This window comes from Eulemur rufifrons, chromosome 8 (genome assembly GCF_041146395.1).
Source record: "Eulemur rufifrons isolate Redbay chromosome 8, OSU_ERuf_1, whole genome shotgun sequence".
In the NCBI taxonomy this organism is placed as follows: domain Eukaryota; kingdom Metazoa; phylum Chordata; class Mammalia; order Primates; family Lemuridae; genus Eulemur; species Eulemur rufifrons.
In genome coordinates, this window is record NC_090990.1 from 115,540,674 (window position 1) to 115,564,540 (window position 23,867).

The following is a 23,867-nucleotide window of genomic DNA, read 5'->3' on the forward strand; positions in this document are numbered from 1 at the left end:
AAATAAAATAGACTGGACTTTGTTACCTGACATACTGGGATGACTAAGCTACAGTTTGTTAATATGATAGCTTTTCCGGTTTCCTAGCTTCAAAAGTCAAACTCCAACAACCAGAGAATAGGCCGATTAAAGAGCCAGGGCTGCGCATTTAAAGCATGAAGGTATTAGGTAATTTGTGGGGAAAACAACTCACAAAAAAGTGAAGTTTTCCCCATAAGTTATCTAATTTTCTTGTTCTTCAATTTCTTGTTATTTATGCTCATGCAGATCTGCCTTCTGTGGGTGTTTATAAGACCAGTTTTCTCGTTCTTACTCCCAGAAAGTCCAGCAGACCCACCCTACACACCTTCTTAGGTTTCAGTTGCTATGTTCTTCGTCCTGGACATAGCAGCATATAATCATTCTCCTGAATCCTATGTTCCTTGTAGTGGGTTTGACAGATGACAGTATTGAGAAGTTTAACTTTGATAACTTTCCCTCTGCCCCTCATATTTCTCTTGCTGCTCTTACTCATGGTTCTTCCTCGTCCATTTCATCTAAGGACCTTCAGAGAGCTGCAGCTTTCCTCTCTTCCAAAATGTTTCCTTTAGGGGAGGTTCCTGCCTGCCTGCCTTGAGCTGTTGGCCATCCCACCCTGCCATCCTGGGGTGATGTTTCCACTTAATACTCTGGTGTCTTGGTCTGAAGATGACAGGGCAAAGGCCTTGTTCTTGAGGCCACCATCTGATGGGAGGGTTTCTATCCCAGAAGATTATCTAAGGTAGTTGTTTTACTTTAAGGAATTCTAACAGTATGCTAAGACTTCCTGCACCAGAATCACTAGGTTGCTTTTTAAAATGCAGATTCCTGGATCCCACCCCACATCTACTGAATTAGACTTTCTGATGGGCAGACCCTAGGATCTGCATTTTAAACTTAATTCTTTACACCTTCATTTGAACAAACAGCTAAGCCTGAAAGCCTGGGCCATTCCTCACCAAAATATGAGTTGTGTGGTGTAAAAAGGGGGTGTGTTTAGAGACTATTTATGGAGGCCTTGGCTGGGTCAGCCAAGACAAATAGTTCAGAAAGACCTTCAAACTAGTTCTGCTACGGCACAAGTCTAGCCTTTTACTAATCAAACCAGCCCAGAGGCCAGCCTCCCCAGTCACCCTTTTTGGCCGTCCTAGCCCCTGATAAACAGGTTCCTGAGCCCAGAGTGTATCTATGGGTTGTCTGGACCTTAGCGCCTATACTAGTTACAAAGACGCTGGAACTCATTCACCCCAAAATAATAAAATGGGCTCCTGGGATCTTATCCACTGCCCCCAAATTGAGGACAAAAATGTGTGTACGGAGCCCATCCATTCAACCACACTCAGTTTTTTCCATGAAAAAAAAAATACCGAGGCAGAGGAGGGGCTATACAGGAACTCTGTACTTTACACTCAACTTTGGCTGTGACCCTAAAACTTCTCTAAAAATACAGTATATTTTTTAAAAGTACAGAGGGCATGTTGGCTTCCGGAGGTAAGCAAGTGGAGCATGATAGGAAACCAGACAATTTGGATGAAGTGTACAACACGTGTAGGCAATGGTTTGGTAAGCCTGGAGATCATATAGGACCTTTACTATGTGACGAGCACTTACAATAGATTGGCCACTTTTCTATATTTTTATCACTGTATCCTCAACACAGTCATGGCATCACCCCTGTTGCATAGACTGGGGACCTGAGGCTCAGAGTGAGTGATTTGCCCAGAGTCACCAGCTGATGAGCGAGTGGACAGCCAGAGGCCACGCTCCAGCCCTCTGAGCTCTCCTGCCTGCACCACTGCTGCCTCTCCCTCTATTTGCACTTTATCTCATGGCGAGGGAGCCACTGACAGCTTTCAAAGGGGGGAAAACGCTGGCTTGACCTAAAAATAGCTTCCGTTTATCAAGCACTTAGTCGGCTACAGACTGCTAAGCACTTTACAGAGATTACCTCTTTTAATCCTCACAACGGACCCTATGGTTATTATTATCTCCATTTTACAGATGAGGAAACAGACTTAAGAGAGACTGATGTGTTGCAGGCCACACAGCTAGCTGGTGCCAGAGCCCAAGTGGAGCCTGGCAGGCTGACTGCAGAGTGCAGACTCTCCCACCGCTGCACTGGACTCCACGTCCAGGGGGAGGGGGCTGGGCCCTGTAAAGGGCGAGCTGATAAGACTTTACAGCTCCCTGATGTGGGAGGGGAGGGAGAAAGCGGTTAAAGGTGTGCCTGTGAATCAGATATGCTCGGGACCCAAACACCCTGTTGGGTGAGCTGGAGGTCAGGAGCTGAGATGTCACCCAATCCTGACAGAAGCCAGAGGTCCCTTTTGGATGGTCTGTGCTCAAACTCTCCCCTCCCTCCCTAGTGCCATGAGGGGTGTTATCTCTCTCCCCAGATAACAGGGCCACCTCAGCCCTCCTCCTGTGGCTATTCTGGGCGGCACTCTCATCCCTCTCTCTTCCGCTAGCCCCTACTTCAGCCCTTCTGTTGGGAGTAACGGAGTGGGGAAAGGCCAGCCCAGTTACATAACCCTGTGGCTGGGACCCCGGGAGGCCAGCCTGGAGAGCAGGTGCTCAGCCCCTCCCTCACCACCAGCAGTGAAAATCTTCAGCTGGAGCCCAGCCTCCGGGTAGGCCCAGCATGGAGGCAGCCACAGCTCCGGAGGTGGCCTCAGGATCCAAACCGAAGGTGAAAGAAGCCATCCCAGTCGATGTTGAACGACCCCAGGCTCCACCTGGACAGGGGACTGGCTGCCCCACTCCCCAGCTCCTGCCTCCCATAGAAGGTGACCTATGGCAGATGGGGGGTGGTGTGGGGAGGCCGGGTGGTGGGAGTTGGGAGAACATCCTTACCACTCTGTCTGCACCTCTGGTTTTTGCAGAGCTAAAAGACTTTGTGTGCTTGGTACTTAGGATGAAGGATCACTCACTGGAGCTCCCATCCCCTTCCTTGGTGGATTCTTACTTGCTGCCCAAGTGTCTCTGCTGGGTCTTTGCTTTTTAGCTGAAAAGTCTGTGAATGGTGTTTGTGACACTTTATAGTGACTAAAAATGATCTGTTTATATTTTTCCCTTTTAAAAAACGTCTGTCACAGGGGCGGGAGGACCTGATATACTAGTAGCCAGTCAGGAAGGAATGAGGGGTCAGATGGTGGCCGTCTGCAGTAGAAGGGGGGAATCAAAAGCTACCGCAATGGGGAGGCTGCGTGGGGAGCTGCACAGTGACACTCAGCCTCTCGCTTGGCAGTGCCTCAGGATCACGACCTACCCCAGCACTCCACTAGCTCCCATGGGAAATCCTGACCCCTCAGAGTCTGAGTTCCGTGGAAGTGGAGGCTTTCCAGGAGAAGCATTTGATTTCCCCTCCATGGTGGTCCCTGTGAGCCTCTCAGCAAACAGGCATCCTCAAGCCAGGAAGTGACTGGTGGCCTTTCCAGCCCCAGGTTTCCCTGCTGCCCACCCCCAACTGCCGACTGAGGCCTCTTGGGCTAACAGCTCTGTGATGCTCACTTGGGGGTCCCTGGGAGCCAAGCACAGGTTCCTTCCCTGCTGCCCTGGCTCAGCCAACCAGAGGGGGAGAGTGGAAGCCAGGCTCTTCCTTTCTGTGTGATAATGGTGCTAATAGGCAGAGGCAACCACAAGACTGTATTAAACGTCTAAGACAGTTACCTGCATGAAGTGTCAGCTTTTGGCACCTTGACGTCTTAAGTGCAGAGGATGCAAAGGCCAAAAATGAGAAAACTGTGGACTCCCAGGGTGGGGAGAGGTAGGAGGAGAAAAGACATAGACTTGGAGGCAAAGATCTAGGCTTAATTCCCACTGCCACCTCTAGCAGCTCTGTGACCTTGGATAAGTCAATGAACTACTCAGTTTCAATTTTTGCTCTGTAAAATGATGATTAATAACATCTACCTCGTAGGGTAGTTGAAGGGATTGCTGAGATGATCCAAAGTGCCTTGGAAGAGGCCAAACCAAGATGTGAATAAATAATACCAAGTCTGGGGTGAAGGCTAAGGGTTCTATCTCTAAAAAGGATTGTGTAGGGGAAGCTCTCTGCTTCTTACCATCCTAATGGAAGAGGTTGGGTTTTCAGAAACCGAATGTCAAGGGCAGCGAGCTGACCGAGTTTGTCCTATGAACTCCCTGACTACAGGTCTCCACAAAGCCCTGGGGAAGGGCATCTGTCTCACTCACACTTCTACCCTCAGCTGCAGCCAGCTCCTGACAGCCCCTGGCCATGGTCCCACAAGTGCAGCCTGAAGACCCTGTCCTTATTTGCAGCGACTCTATACTGCAGGCCTCAGGGCAAGCAGTTCAACCCAGTGGTACCCCAGAAATCACTAGCGATAAGGACACCCTGTGACACTTTGCAAAGTATGTGTGCATCTGTTGGCTGCTTGGAAAAAGAAGGCATGAGTTCAAATCCTAGTTCTGTCCTTTGACCCTAGGCAAGTCAATCCACTTCTCTGGGCCTCCATTTTCTCGTCTGTTAATTACGGAGTTCAAGTAAATCAGTGTCTTAACCTTTTTTTTTTTTTTTTTGAGACAGAGTCTCACTCTTTTGCCCAGGCTAGAGTGAGTGCCGTGGCATCAGCCTAGCTCACAGCAACCTCAAACTCCTGAGCTCAAGGGATCCTCCTGTCTCAGCCTCCCGAGTAGCTGGGACTACAGGCATGTGCCACCATGCCCGGCTAATTTTTTTTTTTCTATATGTATATTTAGCTGTCTGTATAATTTCTTTCTATTTTTAGTAGAGATGGGGTCTCGCTCTTGCTCAGGCTGGTCTCGAACTCCTGAGCTCAAACGATCCGCCCACCTCGGCCTCCCAGAGTGCTAGGATTACAGGCGTGAGCCACCGCGCCCGGCCGAGTGTCTTAACCTTTTGATGGATATGGACCCCTAGGAAAATCTGATGAGCTGTGGACTCTCACCCCAGGAAAAATACACACAAAAAATTCAGGAAGTCCACAGATCCCCTGAAACCCACCCAAAGATCCTTTGGGGTCCCGTGGGCCTGGACTAGATGATCCCTACGTCCTCTGAGAGCTCCAAAGACTTTCTTCCTCCTAATTCCTCCTCTTCCTTATAGGGAGCTCTGGGACTGAGGGCTACTACAGTGAGCGTATGAGGGCATGGGAACTAGAGCAGGCATCAGAAGGAGAAATTAATTTGCAAGATCAAAATAAACTGCAACTGGCCAACAAGGAGCTTTTAGTTAAACGAGCCTGCTACATGGCTAAATAAGCAGGCTTAGGTGGCCGGCATTGGTAAACAATTCATGTCTATCCTCAGCACTGCACTGAGGCACTGTGTCCTGGAAACAAAGCTTCGCAGGGCCAGAGGAGAGCTTCCCAAACCGCGAGAGGCTGGGGAACAGGCTGCATCCTGTCATGGAGAAGGTGAGACCCTAAGACGGAGGAAAGAGGGCTCATCTGCTGATTTTCAGCATAATTGCTCCAACCAACCATGCATCTTCTTTCAATCTGAACTGTTCTGTGGCCTCCAGGCATGGGAAGCCAAACCTTCCTTTCCTCCTCCTTCCTCCCGCAAATACTTATGTTGTGTCTATCATGTGCCAGGCACTGTTCTAGGTGCCAGAGTTACAGAAATGAACAAAATAAGCAAAAAAAAAAAAAACCCTGCCCTCATGGAATCTATATTGTAGTGGAGGGAGGTAGATAATAAATAAACAAGTAAAATACATGAATATAATATGTCAGAGGGTGATAAATGCTATGCCAGAAATAATGCAGGGAAGGGGATAGAAAGTGCTGGGGGTAGGAAGCACGCCTGTCTCCAGTAGGATATTCAGTGAAGGCCTCACTAACAAGGCAAAATTTGAGCATCAACTTAAAGGAACTGAGAGAGCAACATGTGCAGATATTTGGGGGGAATGTTTTCCATGCAAGGAGAGAACAAGTGCAAAGGCGCTGAAGCAGGAGTGTGCCTTATGGGTTGGGGCCACCGTGGCTGTGGCACAGCGAGGGAGGCAGTGGGGGAATTTGATCAGAGAGTTAGCAGGGCCATCGTGAAGACTTTGGTTTGACTCTGAGACAGATGGGCAGCCAGTGCAGGGTTTGGGATTACGACTGACATGATCAAGTGCAGGTTTTAAAATTTTTTCTAGCTGCTGCATTAAGAATAGACTATAGGTGGGCCTGAGACACTAGCAAGATCATCAACTGAGAATGAGGGTGCGGGAGAAGGGATGGGGATTTTAGAAGAGGAACGTGTGCAATAGTCACCTAGGAGAACAGGAAATGGAGTGAACTAGGGAAGTCTAGTAGAATTTCCAGGGTCCACTTGGAGGTAGTGTCACTGTTAATGGTCCTCCAGTTAAAGTCAGCACAATTTTGCATTTTTCCCCAGTCATGTTATTCTGTATGGATGCAGGCACCAAGTGGGTGGAAAGTGTATTTGACCAGGGTTGGGTATTGCCAGGAGGGTGCAATGAAGTGAAAGAGGATTAGGAGATTTGAGGAAGTGTGTGAGAGAGCGAGTGGGGAGGAAAGTGCTAACGTGCAAGGGGTGCTAGTAGCGAGAGGGTGGTAGGACAGTGGACCACAGACCTCAGTGGCGTTAAAGAATTGCTGACGTTGGAGCATTAGAGGAAGTGAGACAAAGGGATAGAGATTGTGTTAGGGTACACTAGCTGAGGAAACAAATAGGCCTCAGGAACAAAAGATGTCTTATTTCTTACTAGCATAGGAATGGAAAACAAGTGTTCCTATTCAGCAGATAGTTCTCCATGCAGTAATTCAGGGAGCCAGGCTCTTTCATCTCAGGGCTCTGCCATTCCTTAGGGCCCTGTGATCATCTGCATACAGCTCTCAGAAGGGGAAACAGAAAACGCACTTCTTAAAGCCTTGGCCCAGAAGCAATTCTCACCATTTCCACACACATCTCATGGGCAAGCACTAGTCTCATGGTCACACAGCAGGGGAGTCTGGGAAATGTCCCTGCCTGGGCAGCCACTTCTCAGAACTACACTGTGGAAAGGATAACTTACATTTTGGTGAACAATTGGCCTTCTCTGTCACAGAGGTGGTGATGAGAGAGGGGGATGCTTGCAATTCAGATCATAGAGGGGCTGCCGTTTTGGTCTAGAGAATGACCACAGGGACCGGACCAGTGGCTGAAACAGGGAGGATAAAGTCATTGGAGGAGTGGCAGGCCAGGACGCTTGGAAGGGCCACCAGGAATTAGGACTGGAGCAGTGTTGGAGAGAGTGACAGTGAGCCCCGGCTAAAGCCAACCAGCATGCAGAGAGACTGTAATATGGGGAGGGGGTGATGGAATCTTTTCCTCAGAGCAGCATTGCCTGTTTCTGTTTCTTTTATTTTTTCCGGCCTTAGTTTCATGGTCTTCAAGGAAGTGACGCTCTTGTCCTTTGGAAGGTATTTCTGAGATCCCCATACTCACATCTCCATTTCCCATCACACTTCTCCAGATAGGTTTCTGAGAAGGCCAGGGCCATGTGCTAGGCATCTGCTAATGTTTCTCTGAGAAATGCTGGTAATTCCTGAATCCCTGGAAACCTCCGGTTAGTTTCAAAATCACAGCTGGCCTTGTGCATTTGCCCTCCTTTGGTAACCCTTCACTCACAGAAGCACAGGTGCGTGTAGGCACACTCCCTCACACTCACACACTCATCCGTGCACACACATGCGTTCACACACATGCACACTCAAATGCACATCAACACACTGACACACACACACACCCGTCTCCACCTCTCCAATGAGTCGATCTTGTTTCTTCACTCTCCGGGCCATAGCTAGTAACATCAGCCTGCACTATACAGCCCTTCAGGAACTGCTGGAAGAAAGTCTCTAATGCTGTGAAAGGGAATTATGAGAGGATGTGAACAATTATTTCCCATGAGAATAGAATACGAAAATGGGCATAAACTTCACCAGAATAAAATCGGGGTAGATATTGGGAGGAATTTTCTAATCAGTAGGAGTCAAGATCTTTGGACTTGAAGTGTCTCCTTTAACAATTTCTTGAGAAAGAAAAGAGAAAGAAATACAGTGCTGAGGCCAACACAGCTCAGAACTCAGTGGCTTTCAACTGACTTTTCAAAATGCTTTTTCCCCAAGACTCTGTGAAGGGAGAAAACCAAACTGAGGCTGTCACAGACTGGTCTTAGAAAACCCAGGCTCTGCTTTAGGGCTCTAGGCTTTGGCTCACATCCTTCCTGGCATCTGAGTTAGGAGAAAGACCTTGGGCATCAGGGGAAGCCATACCTCCCCAAGGTCAGTACAATTTGCGCCTTGCTTGACTGCGGATGTGTAAAAAGAGATGCCTCCAAGGAGCCCGCATATTAACATTCTTAGCAAAGGGTCAGATTGCAGCCCGGGTTGCACTGGGAGGTGTTTGGAGAATTGCTGCTGACCGGGCATCTGGAGCTGTCAAACCTCTTCTGCCGCCTAGGCGCTCCGTCAGCTGCTTTAGCCTCATGCCCGTCCTCTGCCCTCCCATGGGGAGCCTGGAAGCCTGCTGAGGGCAGAGTCCTCACCTACTCATCCTGAGAGTCGCCCATCCTAGTGACTTAAGTTTCATCATCTTCTCAGGAATCCCACTGATAAGCAAAGAACTGGCAAGGGAGCCCTCCAGGGAGGAGAGACCTCGTCCCCGCCAGCAGCCTTCCTCCTCTGTGTCTCCGTCCCAGCTGCGCGTCCCCTCTACATCTCATCCTCCCTTGATTCCCCCACCTTAGTTTATGTTCCACACAGACCTAGTTCTTTGATTTTTCTCTTTAGCTCAGGTGTAAAAATGGTAACACCTTCCGTGGTATTTTTATAAGAAACAAAAGAAACACTAGGTGAAATAAATATATGCACCGGCGCAGGTCTACCCATCAGAGCCCATTCCCTACCCGAGGTCTAAGCAGAGGAGGCCCCAGTTGGCACATCTTCCCAGTGTGGAGGCCTAGCTCCTTTCCTCACCACGCCGCTTCGGTCTGTGAGCACGTGTGTCCCTCTGCCTTCCCTTCTTTGCCTCCTGCCTCTGGGGCAGGGTCACTGTCAGAGCCCTGACTATGATGCCCAGTCCTAGGTAGACTGGCAGGCAGGTAAGTGGACATGCAGGCCATGCTCAGAGAACGGGTCCTTCAGACACAGTCCTGGATACAGAGGCAGGCATCATGGGTGCCAGGCACAACTTCACAGCTAGCTGGGAGATCTCCAGCAAATTGGCTTCTCTCTGAGCCCTTTTCCCCCCAGTCTTCTCCTTGTTCTGGGTGCTCACCCAGGTCCTTCACAATGCTGCTATTCTGTAGGCTGCACAAAGGCCGGCAGAGCCGCCTTCTCTCCAGCCCTCTCCCCAGCAAATGTGAAGGGTTATTTCCCCATCCAATAGTAGGAACCAAGCCTGACAAGATGAAGTTTGGAGCCGCCTTTCCAATTACAGCCCTCTTTTTAAAAAAAAAACCCTTAAGTCATATCCGCCTGTTTGCAACTCCTTGGTTGCTTGCCAAGATGGCCACAGGAGAGGAACACATCACACAAACACTTCTTCTGTTCTTTGTGCCCCACCCCCTCCCAAACCCAGCAGGGTCACTCCGCTGCCTCGGCCTCCATTGCTGTGGTGTTCTTACTGAGGCGATCGAGCCCTGAGGAGGGAGGGAGGAGGGCAGGAAGGACGGCGTGCAGATCACTCAAGGCCCCTCCTCCCATATTCCTGAGGTGCAGTCTAAGACACGCACAACCAGGTGAACACACAAGCCACACAGCAAAAAAGGAAAGTAGAGAAATAAAATGGATAGTGTGCACCGTGTCTTTGTATTTACGCTCATTTACAAAGACCAAGTGATCTTGAAATCATAGTGGGGAAAAGTTCTCTAGACAATGCTCTACAAGTTGGGATGTGGGAAGAATATGGTAGAACCTCTGTTTATTTTAGATAAGATCTCTCTCTGTCACCCAGGCTGGGGTGTGGTGGCTACTCACAGGCGCCATCATCATACACTGCAGTCTGAGACTCCTGGGCTCAAGCCACCCTCCCACCTCAGCCTCCTGAGTATCTGGGACTACAGGCACACCCAGCTATTTTATTTGAAATTTCATTACTGAAATTTTTGTGTTCTATAACGTACATAAACAGTTCAATGTACAAGTAAACACGTATGTTGGAGTGAAGGCTCAAGAATGTATTTACAGGGGAAGGTTTGCTATCAGAAAGTTTGGAATCCACTGTCAAGCACTCACGCTGTTTGCCACAGGAATGCACCGGGGCTGAAGTTCCTCCAACTGCCAGGCATGAATTGTGGTGGGAGGCCTGGGTTGTTGGTGGGAACTGAGGTCTGTCACATTCTACTTAAGACAACAGCAGATGGGGACTGACTCTGCCTGAGAAGGAGAAGACCGCAGCCCTGAGAAGGCCAGAAACTGGTGTCAGTCTCAACTAGGCCCCCATGGGAACCCAGGTGGGATGTTTGCACTTTGGCAGCCAAGACAGCCTGCGGCATCCTGAGGAGAGAAATTGCACCTGGTCATTCTCCGGCCCCACGCTCAGCACTTTCCCCAGCCTGTCCTCTCTTCATCCTGGAAGCCAATAAACTTATCTAATCTCCACTTTTCATGGGGACAGGCCTGGGAGATCAAGGGGAAGTGAGTGGTGGACTTAATCTTGCTTTCCCAGATTCTGTCTGTACAAAGTGATCCTCCACAAATTGGAAGAACACCACGCAGGCGCCGGAGCGGGCGGGTGGCCACACAGAGGAAGGGACTCAGACGGCTGCTCCCTCTGTGTGACGTCAGTGCTGCCTCGGAGGGCGGGCGGGGCGAGGCCTGGGTGTTGACTCTGCCTGCAGAATGGAAAGCATTCTCCTGAGTCTCCTCCAAACGGGGAGGTCAGGATTAACATTGAAAGTGGCCTTGATAAAAGGAATGTTATTAATATTAAGGACAAATGTAGAAAAGGAGTGGAAAGGCAAACAGCACAGACTGGACTGACCTGTGCGCGAACAAAATCTCAGCTGATGAAAAGTCAGTACTTGAGAATTACAAACTAACGAAGTAAGTGCCAGGCTCGCACTTCAGTGCTCTTTGTGCAGAGACTGACACTCTCCAGTGGATCTTTCAGCCCATCTTTCACCCCTAAATCCCAGTAAGACGATTGGAGCAATCTTCCCATTCCCTAAGGCAAGGGCTAAATTTGGTGAACAACGCCCGGGCCGCTCATCGGTAGCGTGCAGCTGGATGCCATGTTCACTTCCTCTGAGTATCCATCGCCTGTTCTCTCTCTTTCCATCACTCAGAGCACCCCAAGATCTGGCTACCTCGGGCCCTGAGGCAGACCTACATCCGGAAAGTTGGGGACATGGTGAACCTACTAATCCCTTTCCAGGTGATCACGACAGCCCCACGCTGGGTTCACATCTGGGACCAGGCCAGGCTTTTTGTTTGGAAACAGATACCAAGAGTCCTGCTAGCAGGGAGGTAGTCTTCCTGTCCTGGAATGGAAGGGGCCACATCACCAGAAGTCTGAGGCCTGGTGACCCATCCACTGTGCACTCCTGAGGATGGGTTTGGGTGGGGTTGGGTGTGCCCCATGAGATGAGGTGAGGCCAATCCATGCCCTTTAGTCTGCAGAAGTCTGGGAGTTCTGGGAGCTTCAATCTGAAGGGCTGCTGGGAGTTTGGGCAGCTATTCAGTTGGTCTTAGCTGCCCTGGGTGTCCACGACCTAAACTCTCCAAGGGTAGGAGACTCATAGCTGTCCCCCTTTCCCAGATCCTTAGGCCGTGGCTGAAAGGAAGAAGTCCCCTGGGAGAGCCACCAACTGCTAACACAAAGGAATGTGCTGCTGCAAGTCAAGTCACCCTGTGGCCCTGGGGTGGATCTGACCCCTCCCGCAGCAGGGAGGGTTGAGAAGCCTCCTGGGGCTGCTCAAGCCTTATCCCCATTCCTCAGGGCAGGCCCAAACCTCAAGCCACCTGGACACACGATGGCTGTGCCTTGGACACCAGTCGTGTGAGCGTGCGGAATGGGGAGCGAGACTCCATCCTCTTCATCCGAGAAGCCCAACGTGCTGACTCAGGTCGCTACCAACTCCGTGTGCAGCTGGGCGGGCTGGAGGCCACAGCTACCGTTGATGTCCTGGTGATCGGTACGAGGGGGAAGTGGGAGATGGGGGGTCCTCAGGAGCTCCCTCTCCAGGCTGAGGAGGAGCCATCTCAGAGAGCTGGGGAACTGGGGTGAGGCCCCCACACTGAGTCTGACACCCAGGGTGGGCATGGGAGGGGTGGCTGAACAGAAAAAGGGTCCAGGGGCACTCCTGAAGTGATTTCAATGCAGTTGTACTGTGCCTGCTGCCATGGCTTTGCCCTTTCAGAGAGGCCAGGCCCTCCTCAGAGCATTAAGTTGGTGGACGTCTGGGGCTTCAGCGCTACCCTGGAATGGACACCTCCCCGAGATACAGGCAATACAGCACTCCTGGGATACACAGTGCAGAAGGCTGACACAAAATCTGGGGTGAGGCCCTGCTGGGAAGGAAGGAGGGAGGAAGGAATAGGGCTTTCTGGAATGGATCTCTGGCAGCTCCAAGTGGGGTGAGTTCACAAAACAGGCGTCTCATTTATGGCATCTCCTTGGGCCCCCGCAGCTGTGGTTCACGGTGTTGGAGCGTTATCACCGCACCAGCTGCATCGTCTCTGACCTCATCGTCGGCAACTCCTATGCCTTTCGCGTCTTTGCGGAAAACCAGTGCGGACTCAGTGAAACAGCCCCCATCACTGCCGACCTTGCCCACATCCAGAAAGCAGGTAAGAGGCACGGGGACCATGAGCTGGGAAGACTTAAGGATGAAGAGCTGAAGAGGGATGGGGATCTCAGACACTACATCATGGCCTCTCTGGGTGTCCTCAGCTACTATTTACAAGACCAAGGGATTTGCCCAGCGAGACTTCTCTGAAGCTCCAAAGTTTACCCAGCCTCTGGCAGATTGTACTACAGTCACTGGCTATGACACCCAGCTCTTCTGCTGTGTCCGCGCCTCCCCCCGGGTAAGTGGGGAGTCCTGGGGGATGGCTGGCTGAGCTGTTTCCTTCTCCTGTCCTGTCCTAACCTAAGGCACAGAGCCTTCTAATATAACATCTGTTACCACCTCCACCCTCTGCCTTTTCAACAGCATGTGATTTAGGAATAGTCAGGGAATTTAGAGTCCAAGACCGACTCATGAGAATGATGTTGCCTTTCAGTGTTTGCTCCTATTCATAGACAAAGACGTCACTTACTGACCTGCTGGCAATTAGGCATGAGCTTCAAGTTGTTCACTGGTAGGCAAGATGGGGTCCCACTGCTTTGTCCTTACTTACCGCTCCTGACCTCATCTGATCAGAGCCATGCACATGCAAGCTGCCTACAGTTCAGCCTTGGCCGCAACCCTGAGCAAAGCTCTCTATTTACAATATAGTCATTGTACGCCACACACAGCATAAAACACCATTAACAACCTTTACCAAGTACCTTTTGGGTTATGAGTCTGGAACAGACTACGTGAAAATAACACCTCAAGGAGAATATCAATAGCCCACTCTAGAAACCACTTCCTAACCAGCACAGACAGGATCAACCCACAAGTCAACAATGGGAACAGGATATGAACATTCACAATGCGTGCATAAAAAATAAGAGGACATAACACACAGTGCTTATCACCCGTGAAGGGGCGCTCAAGCAGTGTGGAACAGAAATTATCACCTTTCTTCTAGTTAGCAATACTTAGTGAAGAAGGCAAGGTTGCAGGTGCTCTTTTCAACCAAGAGAAGGAGCTTGTGGGACCGCTGAAGGTACTGGAAGGGGAACCCCTTCCCACAGTGTAAGGAATAGGGAGCCTTCCAGAAAGGCACTGTCTACAAGCCCTTATGGGCAGAGCCCCGGTGACTGAGCACAGAAAGAGCAACTGGTTCTGACCCTCCACCTCCTTGCTGCCCCCTCGTCTTTATCTTCCAGCCCAAGATCATCTGGCTGAAGAACAAGGTGGATATCCAAGGCGACCCCAAGTACAGAGCCCTCACTCACCTGGGCATCTGCTCCCTAGAAATCCGCAAGCCTGGTCCCTTTGATGGAGGCATATATACCTGCAAGGCAGTTAACCCCCTGGGGGAGGCATCTGTGGACTGTCGAGTGGACGTGAAAGGTAAGGGCAGGAGAACTAGTGCCTCAGGGGGCCAATCATCTCCTCTCTCCGAAAGTGGCAGAGTCTGGACTAGAGATGCGGGCCTAGGCGGAGAAGGGCTTCCCCGGGCAGGCCCTCTCACTGTCGTCATCAGAATGTGTTTGAAGAGCCGTTTTTACTACTCACTGTCTCATTCCTCTCCATCACAATTCTGTAACAAAGGAAGAGTCGTTATTTCCATTTTGCAAAGGAGAAACTTGAAGCACAGGGAGGTAACTCGTTTACCCAAGATTTCCAGTGTTGGTTAATCAAAAAGCTGGCACTATGGTGGAAAGAGCCCAAACCTCCTGGTCCTCACTCAGATCGTTGTTCTTTAAGCTATACAAACTTCTGACTCAGTTTAGGAAAGCTGCAGCTGTTTGTTGGGCTTTATTTTACTGTCCCCTCTGGTTTGTTTAAAGGTAATATTGCACATACTCTCTACCTCTTTAATGTATTTATTCATGCCTGTCACCTTGTTCAGATCTCCGTCATTGTGTTTAGCACATTGTTTTATAATGACCTGTTTATAGATCTGTTTCCCTATTTAAGTATAAGCACATTTGTCTCCCCAGTGGCCAGTTTCTGTACACAGGGGGCACTCTCTAAATGTTTCTCGCATGAATCAGAACGGATGGATCCTTACATGTCCAATTCTCATTTATGTATGGACTGCCCAAAAACCTGAAATAGAGTATCCCTTCCCAATGCACTGAAAGAAGGTTTCCCAGAGATTTCAGAGATGTTAACATTCAAAAATATCTGAATTCTTGCAGCTCCTATTTGATGGTAGCTAAGAGGAGGACATGGGACTCTGAGAAAGGTAAGGAAAGAGAGACAGGGAATCTCAATGGATTATTTCATGTTATGGCTAGTGTTGTCGAGTCAGGGACGATGGGTATTCCTATACCTTTCAACCATATGCTCACTGGTGACCACTTTTTTTTTTAACCACTTTTTAAAAAGCTAATGCTGTCATCCCTGTGGAAGGAATTTACCATAGATGAAGTCTACTTTTGTCACATCCTCTAAATGTCTGTACCCCTCAGGTTGATGGTAGGAATTAAACCTAATGATCCTCTGAAGAAGAGTGATAGCATATACCTAATCGTAAGGGGGTTCTGTGGGATGGAGTTGGGTCGGTACTTTACAAAAAGATATCAAGGGAACAACTAAGAGTGGAGGAATCGATGAGAGTGACCACCATATCGTAGCTGGGTGGATAAGGACAGAGGAGGCTGCTCCTGACAGTTTAGTGTTTCTACTTCAGTATCATAAGCATGGTAAGAAACAGATTAATATTTTCGTTTTTTACTTTGAAGTTTATAGATTCCTTCCCTTCCAAGGGAAAAAAAATCAATGTTACTATTATATGTCAATAATAATTTAACATTTGGGAATGTGGTCCCAAGCAGTCTGTTATTGGCAAAGGGAAACTCAGATCCACATTTATAATTTAATAGCTCCTTTAGATTTTAAATCATTTACATTTGAAATGTTGTGTACAAACTGCTGAGGAGGGTGGAAGAGATGTTTGTGAAAGAATTAGAGAGAAGTAGTTCCCAATGTCCCCTCTGACTTGCAGCTCCTGGCTGATGAAGATGGAGAATGAATTCATCCCATAAGCCATTTACTTAAGCCTGTCATTGATATATGGCAAATGAAAACCCAAAGGGATGCATTAAAAGTACAGGGAGTTCAGGAGAGCTCTCTCTGTAGGTTGGCTTACAGAGAGAGTTCTCTCTCCATCCCTCAGCATAACATAACGTGTTGTGTTGTGTTAGTGTCAGCTGTCCTTTTTTCTCTCTCAGTGCCCAGCAATGAAGCAGGGTAAATAGTGAGTTCATAGCACAGGACGCAGGGACCATGAAGAGGATCCTAGCATCCTAGATGTGCTCTGGCTGTTTGCTATTATGGCCACAATATACTCTCTCTTTTCAGTGCCTCCAGGAAGCCAGACTATGGCAAGACTGAGTTCATAAGGAGCTGCAGCACAATGTCTGGTTTGGACTAATCTAAATAAATGTGTGGATCTTCAATCCATGAGTGCTCTTTTTTTTTTTTTTTTTTCCCCTGAGACAGTCTTGCTCTGTTGCCCTGGGTAGAGTACAGTGGCATCAGCATAGCTCATTGCAGCTTCAAACTCCTGGGCTCAAGCAATTCTCCTGCCTTAGCCTCCTGAGTAGCTGGGACTATAGGTGTGCACCATGATACCCAGCTAATTTTTCTATTTTTAGTAGAGACAAGATCTCACTCTTGCTCAGGCTGGTCTCGAACTCCTGAGCTCAAGCAATCCTCCTGCCTTGGCCTCCCAGAGTGCTAGGATTACAGGTATGAGCTACCATGCCCAGCTAGTTTGAGCCTTTCTGTGAAACATTTAGAAAGCTGGAATCCTTTACCTAGACTGTACAGACTCTCAGGAAACTCCTCTTTCTCTTCCCATATTCGCATTCTCATCCACAGAGGTTTCTAACACTGTCATTTTCCCTAGACAATCTATAATAAAACTGAATTCAACTCTATGCAGTATTAGGTGCTAGAAAGAGATGCCAAAGATGACTTGCTTTCTTCCTCTATGGGTTTTCCAGCATAAGCTGGGATAAGAGGATGCAAATCCATCACAAAGAGGCAAACAGTAGGACACATATTTATTTAGATAATTAAAGACAGAGCCCTAAACCCTAAGGGGATGGTACTGATGCTGTGCCAGTTCTGGGCCTAGGCCTTAAGAAGGTTAGTAGTTTCTGCTTTTGGCCTTGTAAGTCAGTTCACATGTAAGGAATCTCAGGCTAGCTTACTGAATTATGAGAGGCCACATGGAGGACAAACAGCTGATAGCCAGCACCATGGCCTAGACACCTGTGGCCACCTTAGGCTCTTCAGCCCTAGTCAAGCCCAATCGTCACCTTGTGGAGTAGAGACAGTCATCCCTGCAGAGCCCTGCCCAAATTGTAAAATCATTAGCAAATAAATGGTTGCTGTTGTTTCAAGCCACTAAATTTTGAAGTGGTTTGTTGCATAAACATAGATAACTGAAACAGCTTTCTGTGCTTCAGGAATGAAGTGCTTTATCTCTTTTAATCTTCATTTTACAAATGAGGAAGCTGAAGCTCATCAGTTGTCCCGAGTCATGCAGCTGGTTGTTTGGCTCCAAACCTTTCCTATTTCCTCTCATCTCTTTCACCCAGTGACCCCCACCATAGTGGGTCTGGGTTGGAATCATGGGTTTAAGAAAGAAAATATTGCCAGGAGGTGACAAATATTAGGCAAGGTTTTAAGGAGGAAAGGGATGTGATTTGGCTGAGAAGAGTGTGAAAGGCTTTTCTGTTCAGACCAAAGGTCTATTTTCAGTTGAGGCAAAGTATCTATTCCAGCCCTTCTCAGATGGAGTTCCACAAGAATTAAGGCTACATGCTTCCTCCCCCACTCACCTAAGGATAGGTGAAGAAGTGTAGAGTTCCCCTCCTCAGGCTTCTAGCGGAAGAACCAACAGCTCCGTCCTCCCTGCGCTCCCTTCCCCACTACTTGCCTGGACAGAGGGAAGCTATTGGCTCTGCTTTTCCACCCTTCCTAGGCCCTGCAAGCAACTAAAATTCCATCTTCACCAGCAGACAGAGGCAATCCTCTCCTCTTCCCCACATAAACTTGCAAGTTCTGGGCCTTCCCACCCTTTCCCTTATCACCCTTCTGAATTCCAAGGCTCCTCTGCTTCCGTGGCGTTTAGTACAGTAACAGCTCACTCCTGCAGACCTAACCACTTCAACCTCACAGCCAAAACTAGGAAGTAAACAAGCCTATAAATGGCCCAAATAATGGGCATGAACTCCGGAGACTAAAGCTCAGCCTCTTTGTTTACAGGAAAGCTCCTCAGCCTTTTCACTCGAAATTTTTAGCTTTCTAAGAAGCTCAGTTAGCGGGCGGCCCAGCCTACTCACAGGCAACATTCGAAGCAGAGAACATCCCTAGCAAGTAGGCTTACATTTTACAAACACAGCTTTCAGTTCAGAGGTAGCTGAACTAAAACACACCTTCTGAAGCCCCCGCGGGCACACGGCATAAAACTTAACTACCTTTCTAACCCTAGAGCTGTGAGGACCACCAGAGCCTCGTTTCACAGATAAGCGAACAGACCCAAAGAGGGCAAATATACTCCAGGCTGCCCGACTTCTAAACGGAGGAGTTACGGTTGAATTTGAACCCAAGTTTCCCTCAATTTTCTTGCCCGTTGTTTTCTTTACATCTTGGCTGCCTCAGGTTCCGAACGTTCTTGCATAAAAAGGCGAGGGACGATGTACTTCTTAGAGACCCTCAATTTATCTAAAGTATACATATTTAGCCGCTTCCTTAACTTGGAAAAAACATCACAACTGAGGAAATCCGACCAAGGCGGCGCTTGCACATTGAGCGCGCCCGTGGAAACGAATTTCCTCAGGCAGAGCGACAGCTTTAGGGCGACGGCCGTGCCTGGCAGAACAGCCACCCCGCAGGGCGGCCGGGGCGGGCGGAGGAACCCGGCCCGCAAACCCCAGCTCGGCGGCGCGGCAGGAGCAGCAGGGGCGGGGCGGGGAGAACCCACACTCTTTGGGGCATCCCCGCTCGCGCCGCCACGAGGCCCTGCCCCTCCCGGACCCAGAGCCACTCGGCTCCCTGCCGGGGAACGGAAAGACGGTCTCGCGGCCACGCGCGCGGGCGCGGCCGTACCCGCAGCCCCGCTTCAGCAGTCCCGGATGAAGTCTTTCTGGGAACCGTTCTCCCTCCCACCCCTGGCCCCCCACCGACAGACTTCCGGCCGCCTGCCCGCCGCAGCCCCGCCCCCTGAAGGTCCGCCAATCACTGTGTGTATGGGGCAGGAGTGGGTGGGGCCTGAGAGATTCGAAAGGAGCCCCGCCCCCTGAAGGCCGATTCCCGGGACCAGGTTGTGTGAGGAAAACCTCTTCTGCGGAAGATAAGGCGGCTCGGGAAGTGGAAACTGAGGGCGGGCTAGAGGTGCGGTGTGAGTGTGGTGCCAGGGGAGTGGAAAGATGGCTTGGGGAGAGGAAGAGCCCTGAGGATCGTGGCGGGGAGGAAGATGGAGCGAGCAGACCGCCCCCCGCTGAGAGTCCTGGCTGCAGGGAGCGGGGCGGGAGGGCAATGGGGGGAGGGGAGGTCTCCGCGCCTTTCCCGGAGAAGACTGGGCCAGTCACTGGGGCAGGTGCAGTAGCGCTTGCTTTGCCTTCGTCATGACCCCTGCCCCTAGCTTGCACCCCGAGTCTAGCTGGAGCCTTGGGCAGGATGGATACCTGAGGAAAGGTACGGTTTCTCTCCAGGTCTAAGCTGATTCTTGTTCCTGCTGGCTGGACATGGAGGATTTGGAGGAAGGTAAGGAACCTCTGGAGGGAAGAATGAGGCCCAGCCGTTGCGAGCCACATCAGGGACCCGGGACTGACATTCATTCTTCCCCTTCAGATGTAAAGTTTATTGTGGATGAGACCTTGGACTTCGGAGGGCTGTCACCCTCTGACAGGTACCAGCCTCTTTATCCCACTTATTTTCCATGAACACCACCTTTTGGCCTCTGACCCCTTACTGCTGAATTCTTGACCTCTGGGGCCTGGGTTGGTATTTTAGCAAGGTTTGGTGAACTCTGGCTGCTGGGTGTCTGGCTGAGTCGGACCTCTATGACACTGTTGTGGAGGCAAAGAAGGGAGAAGCTGGAGTTAGATTTCTGGGTGTGTTGAGAAGCAGGGTAAGTGGATTTGCTGCATCTCCATCCTGCCATCATTTGTGATGTCAGTAAATGCTAAACACCTGTTAGGCCTCATAGAACCAGGTATTTCTTTACCAAGAAGCCAGAGCTCACAGCCAGCATGGGCATCAGGTCCCTGGCTCTGTTGTGGGGGTTTTGCCAGGGTCCCCTGCATAGTCTCCCGTTCTCTTTTGTATGGGCATGGTGCCTGGCTTGTTTTCTGTCTCAGTCGTGAGGAGGAAGACACAGCAGTGTCGGTGAGTCCAGAGAAACCACTCCGACGGGGCCTCTCCCACCGAAGTGACCCAAATGCAGTGGCCCCTGCCTCCCAGGGTATGAGGCTCAGCTTAGGCCCCCTCAGCCCAGAGAAGCTGGAGGAGATCCTCGATGAGGCCAACCGGCTGGCTGCTCAGCTGGAGCAGTGTGCCCTGCAGGAGCGGGAGAGCGCAGGTGAGGACCCAGCCCCTCGCCGCCAAGCGAAGCCCAGCCCTCGGCGGGAGACCTTTGTACTGAAGGACAGCCCTGTCCGAGATCTGCTGCCCACTGTGAACTCTTTGGCTCGGAGCAACCCCTCCCCAAGCAGCCTGACACCTCGACTCCGGAGCAGCGATAGGAAGGGGTCTGTCAGGGCTCTGCGGACAGCGTCTGGAAAAAGGCCCTCCAGCATGAAGAGGGTGAGTTTAGAGGGTTGAGTGGAATGTGTGCCCCCAGACACAGTGCGTGACATGGTACAGACAGAGACTGGTTTCCACACTGGTAAAATGGGGGTAGTAATTCTGCCTCCAGAATTGTTAGGATTAAGTGAGAACCATAAGCAAGGCACTTACCATGGTGCCTGTGTACAAACTCCATAATGTCTATACTAAGCTCTCAATAAATGGTATCGGTGGTAGTGACGTGGTGATGATGTTGTTGGCGGCTAACTTCTGCCCTTCATCACCAGAATCTAGACAACTCTCCACCTCTATTCTTTAACCCCTTAAGACGCAGAACAGATAACTTTTTCCACTCTAGTCCTTTTTTTCTCTCTCCTTGTGTTTCAGGAGTCACCCACTTGCAATCTGTTCCTTGCGTCCAAAAGCCCAGCATCTTCTCCTCTTGCCCGACCAACTCCTCCAATCTGGAAGAAAGCTGGGCCCAGTGGGAGAGCAGCAGCAAGTGAGAAGACCTGGGAATCCAAGCTGCAGGGAGTGAGAGTAGGGAGGGTGTGGGACTGACCCTGAAATTCCTCCACTTCTCTCCGCCAGGCCCACCTACTCCTGTCAGACCCGTCCTGGCCCCACAGCCTTCTACCAGCAACTCTGAACGTCTGCCCCGGCCAAAGGGAGCAGCTGCTAAATCTTCCAGTCAACTACTTCCCTCAGCCATCCCTAGGCCCGCTGGCCGAATGCCACTTACCAGCCGGAGTGTACCACCCAGCAAAGGTGCCCTGCCTTCAGACTCTCTGTCAACTCGGAAAGGGCTTCCAAGACCAAGTGCTGCAGGGCAGAGAGGTGAGAAAAAGTGGACATACGGGCAGTAAGTCAGGAGCAAGAATACCTGCCGTTGTTATAGCCTGACCTCACCCCCCTAAAGCTGGCAACAGTGACCACTTTTGCCATCTTTGTTACCGTTCTATTGGAAGATGGGAGACTGAGTTAGGGAGAGAGTATGGGGCTGAGCAGAGAGTCTGAGGCTTGATTTCCAACTACCTCATGGTGGGGGGAGGCCACTAATCCCAAACTCACTCTGCCTTCATCCAGTATTTCTTTTTGAGAAGGTCAGTGGAACTTTCTGCTAACTCATTTCTTTTGTTAACCCCCATTAAGTTCCTGTTTCCCAGCGACCAAATCTTCCTGTCACGGGTGCTACTCGAAGCAGTCTGCAGCCCCCCAGGAAGGTTGCAGTCCCAGGACCTACCAGGTAAGACTGGTCCCCCACCATCTGGGCTTCCAAGCTGTTGTGCACATCAGCCCTGACTTCTGTGTGGAAAGATGGGGATGAGGAGGGGAGTAGGGTCCCATTTCTTCACCACCCTGAAGAGCTTGAACTCAGCTGGGTAAGAAATGGGCTTGAGGAAAAGGGCAATTTAAAGTAGTTCCTACTTCTGTCTCTTTAGGTAAAGAGATCAGGACAGCAAGCAAGAATTCAGTAGCAAACCACTACAGTCACTGCCTGGACTCGCCTCGACCCAGCAGGCCCTGCCTCCAGCAAATTCTGGCCTGAGGACAGGAGGGAGAGATGCTGCCAGAGCTGGTCCCCCAGGAGTAGAGACCCTGGGAGTTGGGGTGGATTAGGGTTGAGCGGGAGAAGACTTAAACTCTCTGGGTTGAAAGAAGATTAGGGAAAAAGAGGTCACCTTCCAGCAGGGAAATTAGCAAACAGAGAATGAGAAATGCAGGCCAGTGGCTTGTCCTCATCCACCCCTACTTTTGTGGCCAAGCCCCAGAGAGTTTGATCTTCTTCCCAGGCATTGGTTCACTGGACATTTACATGTGAATGGCCTCTGTGGCTAACCTCCCTGCTCTCTGAGGAGCCCTCTTCCTGAATCATCCTCTACACTGGACTCAGGCCTGTTTAGAGAGGCGGAAACAGGCATTTGGTCTCCAGAACTTGTTTTCTGTGAATTCTGTGACCCCTAAAAGGCCAGTTTGTGATAAGCTTACTCCATCAGTCTTCCTTTTTCTAAAATAAAATGAATGTATTTTTATATTCTCTGTATATCTGAAAGTATTAATAGATCCTGCTCCAATTTCTAACAAATTTGGAGTAAATCTCTGTGTGATTCCGTGAGGGAGCCAGGATGGGCCTCCCACGCAGGGGCCTGAGTAGTCCCTAGGACCTTGAGATTCCAGCTCAGCAGGCTGTGACTACCTACCTTGTTGGCATTAGGTGAGGACAGGCTGCCTTTCCCAGGATTCACATGTTATTAGAAGGTCCAGATCAAAGTTAAGAATGTCTTAGTTCACAGTGTGTGAAGCTGTTAAGCCGGGATCTAGGTAAATTATTTATATCCTAAACTTCCTTTTCTGGCAAGAGAATGGAGCCTCCTAGGAACTCACCAGCTTTTTGTCTGTTATACTGTGGGATGAGGAAGCCCTTTGGTGGTGTTCAGCTTCCCTGATTGCCTCATCCAGAAGATGCTGGCATACCTTGTCACACTCTACCTTACATCATCAGAGTTGTCTGTGTTTGTATTCTCTTATCTCCCCTACTAGACTCAAGGGCTGGCACCAGGATTTATAAGACCCTGCAGTGCCCTGGTGTTGTGACCTGTATGTAGCAGAGCATTTTATTCATTTTTTTAGAAAATATTTGCAAGATGGTGAATGTTTGTTGAATGAATGACAGACTCATTTAATAGATTCAGCTTAGGGTCTTCCCTTTTTTGCAGCCTTTGACTCTTGTAACCGGAACCAACTTGATTCCTTGTGAGTTTTGAGGAAGTTTCCCTCCTTGAAGGCCAGGTCATGACTTAAGGACGGCAAACAGAAGTAGGACTGCCAGCTGGTGCCCCTGCCCATGCCTATATGCCCATAAGTGCCTGTCCCCAGAGCCAGGGGCCTCCACTGCTTTCCCACATCTATAGCTGATCTTAAGGTTCATTTAGCCCTTCATTTCCAGTGATAGCTGCTTAGCTCACCTTTCCCCGAGCCTCTTGCAACTCCTGCAGTCTCTGGGATTCCAAGAACTGATGTAGGGGAGAGGTGTGGAGACAGACACCCAGTATTTGGCACTGGGGAAATTTGGCATAAGGCAAGAAAACTTCAGGTGTTTCCCAACTTCGTCCTGCACTATTGTTTCAGAGCCTGTTGGTGAGTTCCGGCTCTGACAGAAGCCCTGGCAGGTCAGCAAGCCTAGGTACATAACCTAGGGGTGGCGTGAAGGTGGCAACGTTTGCCTGGGCTGGGTGTGAGCCACACCCCAGGTGGGTCATTGGAGGCAAAACTAGGGGCAGGTCCGTGTGTTGTCGCCACCTGGTGG

General features: G+C 50.0%; 2 protein-coding genes across 2 annotated transcripts; both read left to right on the forward strand.

The window, feature by feature from the left end:
* The first annotated feature begins 2,659 nt into the window (after positions 1 to 2,659).
* On the forward strand, positions 2,660 to 18,910 carry MYBPHL (myosin binding protein H like). The gene is made up of 8 exons (XM_069479249.1): positions 2,660 to 2,804; positions 11,282 to 11,370; positions 11,935 to 12,130; positions 12,356 to 12,495; positions 12,626 to 12,785; positions 12,889 to 13,025; positions 13,975 to 14,161; positions 18,651 to 18,910. The coding sequence occupies exons 1-8, from the start codon at positions 2,660 to 2,662 to the stop codon at positions 18,908 to 18,910; spliced, it is 1,314 nt and encodes a 437-aa protein (XP_069335350.1).
* Positions 18,911 to 19,102: 192 nt separating this feature from the next.
* Positions 19,103 to 22,509, forward strand: PSRC1 (proline and serine rich coiled-coil 1). Its single transcript, XM_069479046.1, is given in 9 exon segments — positions 19,103 to 19,165; positions 19,486 to 19,537; positions 19,625 to 19,682; positions 20,134 to 20,578; positions 20,948 to 21,100; positions 21,279 to 21,395; positions 21,397 to 21,419; positions 21,713 to 21,806; positions 22,003 to 22,509. Coding segments are annotated over 8 exon segments (945 nt in total). The 5' UTR covers positions 19,103 to 19,165; positions 19,486 to 19,518; the 3' UTR covers positions 22,039 to 22,509.
* Positions 22,510 to 23,867: the final 1,358 nt, after the last annotated feature.